The following is a 7,282-nucleotide window of genomic DNA, read 5'->3' on the forward strand; positions in this document are numbered from 1 at the left end:
TCCTGACTCCCAGTAACTGTGAATGTGAACTTATTTGGAAACAGGGTCTTTGTAGATGTAATTAAGTTAAGGATCTTGAGATGAGATCATCCTGGATTTAGGGTAGTCCTTAAATCAAATAACTGATGTCTTTATAAGAGAAAGGAGAGGGAGATTTAAGACACAGACATATACAGAGAAAGGTCTGTGAAGACAGAAATAGACTGGAGTTATGCTGCCACAAGCCAAGGTACTCCAAAGGTTGCCAGTAGCCAGGTGAAGCTAGGGGAGAAGCATGGAATTAATTCTCCCTCAGTGCCTCTAGAAGGAACCAACCCTTTTGACACTTTGATTTAGAATTCTGGCCTCCGGAATGGTGAGAGAATAAACTTGTTTTAAGCAGCCAATTTGCTATGGCAGCCCTAGGAAATGAACATACTACCACTGCCACTAACTGAAATATAACAGTGGTATATAAATGGAAAAATGATTAAATGAATCAATCATTAGCAAAATACAGAACAGTACCTAAAACATCTTGGAACCCTTAAGATTGCAATTAAAATGCTCACTGATTCAGGGATTAGAGTTACTGCTGACCCTTTTGAGCACCACCTAGGTCACTGGAGAATACTTGGCCAACCTGAAACTCTCCCAATGAACTGACAACAAGGAATTCTAGTTTGAGTTCACAAATGGGACTCTTCTTTTCAAGCGTTCACAATATACATAGAGAGGATTCAGGTGTTTTAAGAAAATAAGGATAGGTTGAATATCCCTAATTCAAAAATCCAAAATGCTTCAAAATTGGAAACTTTTTGAGTGCCAACATGATGCTCAAAGGAAATGCTCATTGGAGCATTTTGGGTTTTGGATTTTCAGATTAGAGGTGCGCAACTGGTAAGCAAATATTCCTAAATCTGAAAAAAATTTCAAATCTAAAATTTCAATCTAAAATTCTGGTTCTAAGCATTTTGGATAAGGGATATTCAATCTGTAGTTCCAAACCATAAGGGGACCTTTAGAGACCACCTTTTACCACAAGCTCACTATCACCAGGAAGTTTAGGAATTATGATACTAGTATCTCACATTTAATATCTCACATAGTCCTTAGATTCATGCTAAACTTTCTCCCAAGGTTTTTCCTTGTGCCCTAGAACCTCTCTTTTTACCATTAACTCTCCTACCTTCTTGATATCTTCAAAAATAACTGCTTCCACTTCTTTGCCTCAACTAAAATAATAAATGTTTCTATGTGCTTCCCTTGTAGACCTTCTTGAATAAAGCTGTTTATTTTTCCATCCTCCTTAATTTCCAGACTTGACACAGGGAGGGACATGGACAGGGGCAGGAAAGGGGACAAAGAGAACATTATTTTAGTTCTCTGTTCAATATTATAGGCCACTACTTATTTTCTCACTTTGAAAAATTTGGACCTTTGAGCCTAATGACATTTACCTTTCTGTTATCTGCTAACTTCCTAGTCACTCCTCCACCTCAAGACTTTGGCATCTGTCGAAACAAAGTCTAAACAACTTCAGCATTTATGGGACAATCTTTCTTTGACTTCTTCAACTATAATGTATCAGTGTCCTTCATTTCCCCTCCAGTGTAATGATGAATCCCCTTATCACCCAAAATGCTCCCCCATGAAAATCATTAATTCCAGTATCGCATTCTCTAAACAGAACTCCCTATACTTCAAATCTCATTCTTTCTCATTATTTTTACTCAGACCATATGGAGACATTTCCCTGCATACAGCATAGTGGCTAATACACAGAAGATGCAAAAATGATAGCTGAATGAGAAAGGAGTTAAAGTTTAGAATGCCTATCCTAGAGAATAGAAAGGGGCACTGAATATAACCACAATGTCAGAAAAGGGTCAGGAGACAAGGAGATCAAGAATTGCCAGTCTGCAAAGCTGTGTAATTTCTAACTCAACCCAACATTCCAATCTGAGCAACTGAGATATAAGAATAAAAAAGTAAATGGTTGGGTTAACTCAGGATTGAAGGTTTGCAGAACGGCAGAGTGGAGTTATGATCATAATTCTGATGGTCAGAGAGGACTGACCATCAGATCATAATTCTGATGGTCAATTCTGATGGACATGTTGGAATAAGATAAGGAAGTGAAGTCGGTATTGTCACATGTATTATCCAGGGTCAATTAAGCTTTCTTTCATGGGCAAAAATATAAACTGTCCTCCTAAAACTTACCATATTTAAATGACAAAAATATGCATTGAAACATATAATCAAAGTCATAAATTTCTAGTACAGAAACCAACAGAAAATACTTCCCAAGTACTGGCAATATTTATGGCATTTAGTTAATAATAAAATAATTTACTTACCAGTTTAGAAGCTCTATTCACTTCCTTCCTGATATCTTCTATTAGAAAACCATAAACTCCTTCTTCTTCTTTACCTCTCTGCCAAATTCCACTTGACATCAACTATGAATATATTCTCAGTTAGAAAATAATCTCTAAGAAACTAGTTGGGCATTAAAAATATATATCCATACTATTAAGTCTAATAAAAAAATAGACATAAAATGGCTCAAATTTCAAGTAGTTCCCTATAGGAGTTATTTTTCATGGTGAAAGTAAGAGCTTACTTACATTGTTTGATTCAGAAGGCATTGTATATTATCAGCTTGTATATCCTAATAAGTTTCTGAAGTATTCCAGGAAGTAACAGAAAAAGAAAGAAAAAGAAAAGAAGATAGGAAGGAAGGCGGAGAGTGGTTAGGTGGGTTAGAGGAAGAAAAAAAGAAAGAAAGAACACCTACAATTAAGCTTAACAAAAAGGAGTGGTGAATACAGATCGTGACAATTCAGATTAATTCAGTGACATTCCAGGCTAACTCTAAATCTAGTTGAATTCTTAATCATTAAGGCATTATTTAAAAGAAAACATATTGAACCCTAGACAACATAAACGTTTGATTTTTAAAAAAATTTTTCCTTATCCCGCAATGCGACAGTAATGAACGTTTTACTTTTTAAAAATTTGACTTAAGCTTCATTGTTTATATATGCTAAGAAAGCCTGAGTCAGAAAACTTGTAGAATGTGAATAAGAAATCCTGGCTTGCAAGCCAGGCTCTGCTGAAACTTCTGGAACCCTAGGCAAGTAATTTAATGTCTCAAACCTTAAACATGAAAATAAGAACATTGGATTAGATTGTATCTAAGTCTCTTTCCGCTCTAGCATTCTATTACCATTTGTAACATCACTATACTTTTCTGTTCATAATGAAATAGAATATTAAAAGTTGAGTCTGGGGTCAGTACTTTTTTTTAAAGTATTACACTCATTGAATAAGACAGAACATAAGGGAAATTTTGATATGATCAACTTAAATGTATTACATAATTCAAAAACACTTTGTAGAGCAAATTTGTGATTAGAATTTTAACCAGTATATCGTAAAGAAAAACAAGTGATGACACACACTAAGAATTTGTTATGAAAACATAACCTGCAGACAGATAAAACAGCTCTCCTAATTCTACTGCATAAAAAGTAAAATAATATAATCTTCCTTTCCTGACTGAAGAAAAAGTAAAATAAACACACAAAAATGAAAAGATTTTCTTTTTACTGCAAAACGTAATACACTCTAACTTATAAACATATTTGGAATGACAACTTCATGTTCTCTTATAAATAAGTTCCCAGGCCAGTGTACTACTCTATTTAACCTATGAGGTACTGAAGCACAAGACTGTAGTCTTAGAGGACCAAGGAATACTTTAGGTGGTTTCTCAAAGAAGCACTGAAATAATTTTAACATGGATGGTGGTAGATTTGAAAACATGTTCACAATTTGTTGATACTTATTCCTTCAAGAAGTGGGGCTTAATTCCCCTTGAGTGTGGGCTACTAGACTTAATGATTTGTTTCCAATAGAATAAAGCAAAAGACATTAGTGAATGGTTGTGATGACTAGGTCATATGGTTCCATCTTGATTTCTCTCTCACTGTCTCCCTCTCTCTCGTCACTCGCTTTGGGGGAAGCCAGATGCCATGCCATGAGTAGCCTTATTTACTAAGAGGCCCAGGAGATAAGGAGCTGAGGTTTCCTGACAATAGTCAGGAGATATTGAGGCCAAAAGCCACATGAAAGAGCCATCAGAGGTGAATGGATCCTGCAACCTAGTAAAGTCTTCAGCTGTAATCTGACTGACATCTCAAAGATAACCTCAGGAGACTCTGAGCCCGAACTATCCAGCTCAACCAAATTCCTGACCCTCAGATACTGTGTGAGATGACAAACATTTTATCTGCTAAAATTTCAGAGTAATTTGTTAAGAAGCAGATAACGATACAGTATCAAGAAACACTGTATGTACTAATGCAAGGTAGTAATGTGGCATGCTAAGGCAGTAACATGCCACTAATATCTTAAGGCACGAATTCAGTGAGGTGAAAAATTGGTGGAGGGGAGGGGAAACAAAGGAGAGACTAATTCTGAGTATGAAATCACTCATTTGCTTTCTTCTGAGTGATGCATAAAGTAACTGGTTTCCTTTTCCAAAAATATTTATTACCTTTAGCCAAAAGGTTTCTTTTCAGGTTCTGTGTGAAATAAAATACTTTTATTCTACTCCCTGAACCCTCAAACAAGTCTTTTCTCAGATTTATCACTAGCAATAAATGAAGTAAGAAAGTGGTAAAAGAAATACTCCCTTTATAGACCTAATCCTTTTCTCCTTTTTTCACTTAGGCCTTAAACAGAAAGAAAGAAAAAAAAACCAAACAAACAAGTAATAATGATAGGTCTTTATATGTACCAAGTAACTTCAGAATCTTAGAATTCAATATAAAAAAAGTCTATTTTTAGAGATAGACAAAATGAGATCTGGAGAAGTTAAATGACTTATCCAATTCTCAGAAATCAGTGTCAGAATCTTACTATCTTCTTTAGAATACCAAATTTCTAAAATTTAATTATAAATTATACTCACCAAACAGTAGTAATGTACAGTGAGATTCCATTTCTCCTTAGTTTTCTTTTCTCCATATTTATTAGGACAGTCATCACTTTTTCGACAGAAAACACAAGCTAACAGTGAAAAAGTAAATAGATATAAAACTGTATTTAAATTTTTCAAAAAAACCTGTGGAACTGGTGCTTCTCTCAATTTCTGTGTTAAAGTCTTTCTGAGAGAGCAAATCATATAATATTGACATCAGTAACTTAAAATTTCCAACACCTACTTCTGAAACATTAATGTAACTTTATGCTCTTCACCAATCTTTTTTTTTTTTTTTTTTTTTTTGAGACGGAGTCGCTCTGTCGCCCAGGCTGGAGTGCAGTGACCGGATCTCAGCTCACTGCAAGCTCCGCTTCCCGGGTTCAAGCCATTCTCCTGCCTCAGCCTCCCGAGTAGCTGGGACTACAGGCGCCCGCCACCTCGCCCGGCTAGTTTTTTTGTATTTTTTAGTAGAGACGGGGTTTCACTGTGTTAGCCAGGATGGTCTCGATCTCCTGACCTCGTGATCCGCCTGTCTCGGCCTCCCAAAGTGCTGGGATTACAGGTTTGAGCCACCGCGCTCGGCCTTCTTCACCAATCTTTAATGATAAATGCCAGTGTACGGTTAAAATGGCAATTTATGAAGTAACATTACTGAAAATGACAGACTGGGGAACTACAAAACTCTGATTAAACTGCCAAAAACTGTTAGAATTAACTTTTTAGAAGCTCTACAATCTAAATAAAAACTTACAAAAATTAGGAGAATGCTTAATGAAGAAACAAACTACTAATTTTGATGAGAACATTTTAACTTACCCACCTACCATTCCCCACTGCCCACCTGGGCAGTGGTTTTGGGGTGGTGGCCCATGTTCCTGGTACAGATTACTGGTCCAAGAAGGGGTAAAATGGACCTTGTTCTAAAAAAAAAGTGATTGTTTTGACTTGTATGATGGCTCCCTGAGGGATGAGCTCAGATGCTTGCCTTTCTTTCACCTGTTTCAGAACATTCTCAGGGCTGGAGCCTCTGCTGTTTGTCAAAAAACATTTGAAACAAATATACTAGCTGTAGCAGCCTAGGACAAGGGAAAACAGACAGGGAAAGCAGCAGACAGACTGAAAGGCGTAGGAAAGAAGAAACTGGGAAAAGAGGGTACATGAGGGAATAAAAGTTTGGAAAACCTTCTGCATAATACTGGAGAATCTAGAAGTCCACATGCATGCCCAGAGATGTACACATGCTCAGAAATGACCCAAGAAATCCTAAGCTGTCACCTCTGGCTGATCTTTAGGCTCATGCAAGCCTACATTAAAAAAGAAAATCCCAAATCAATAACTGACTTACAATTTAAAGAACTAGAAAAAAGAAGAAACTAAATCCAAAGCTAGCAGAAGAAACAAAAAAATAAAGATTAGAGTAGATATAATCAAAATAGAGAATGGAAAAACAATAGAGGGAGTAAAGAAAAAGTTGGTTCTTTTTAAAGATCAACAAAATTGATAAACCTTTAGACTAACCAAAAAAACAAGGGAGAAGATTAAAAACTTACAACAAAACTACAGTAAGCAAAACAGTGTGGTAGTAACATAAGGATAAACATATAGATCAATGAAAAAAGAGTCCAGAAATAAATATATACATCTAGGGTGAAATGATTTTCAACAAGAGTGCAAGACCATTCAATGGTGAAAGAATAGTCTCTTCAACAAATAGTGCTGGGACAACCAGTTACATGTAAAAGAACATAGATGAACCCCTACCTCGCATCATATATACAAATTAATTCAAAAACAGTCAAGGACCTAAAATAAAATTCTTAGCAGAAAGAATAAGGGTAAATCTGTGTGACTTTGGATTTGGCAATGGTTTCTCAGAGTTCACATGACACTAAAAGCACAGGTAACAAAAGAAAAAAATGATAATTGGGACTTCATGAAAATTTAAAATTTTTGTGACTGAAAGGACACTACCGTCTGGGTGCAGTGGCTCATGCCTGTAATCCTAGCACTGTGCGAGGCCCAGGCGGGCAGATCACAAGGTCAGGAGTTTGAGACCAGCCTGGCTAACATGGCGAAACCCTGTCTCTACTAAAAAAAAATACAAAAATTAGCTGGGCATGGTGGTATGTGCCTGTAATCCCAGCTACTCGGGAGACTGAGGCAGGAGAACTGCTTGAACCTGGGAGGTGGAGGTTGCAGTGGTGAGCCAAGATTGTGCCACTGCACTCCAGCCTGGGCGACAGAGCAAGACTCTGTCCCCCATAAAAAAAAAAAAAAAAAAAAAAAAAAAAAAAAAAAAAAAAAAAA

General features: G+C 36.4%; 1 protein-coding gene across 1 annotated transcript in view; it reads right to left on the bottom strand.

Moving 5' to 3' along the window:
* The window catches only part of G2E3 (G2/M-phase specific E3 ubiquitin protein ligase), a 60,698-nt gene that overhangs the window by 29,050 nt on the left and 24,366 nt on the right, over positions 1 to 7,282 (bottom strand). The window contains exons 3-4 of the mRNA XM_023227428.2: positions 4,964 to 5,061; positions 2,343 to 2,444 (exon numbers count right to left, since the gene is read on the bottom strand). Of these exons, the coding sequence (XP_023083196.1) occupies positions 2,343 to 2,444; positions 4,964 to 5,061 (200 nt within the window). The remainder of the gene's footprint in view (positions 1 to 2,342; positions 2,445 to 4,963; positions 5,062 to 7,282) is intronic.

This window comes from Piliocolobus tephrosceles, chromosome 6 (assembly GCF_002776525.5).
Source record: "Piliocolobus tephrosceles isolate RC106 chromosome 6, ASM277652v3, whole genome shotgun sequence".
NCBI lineage: Eukaryota > Metazoa > Chordata > Mammalia > Primates > Cercopithecidae > Piliocolobus > Piliocolobus tephrosceles.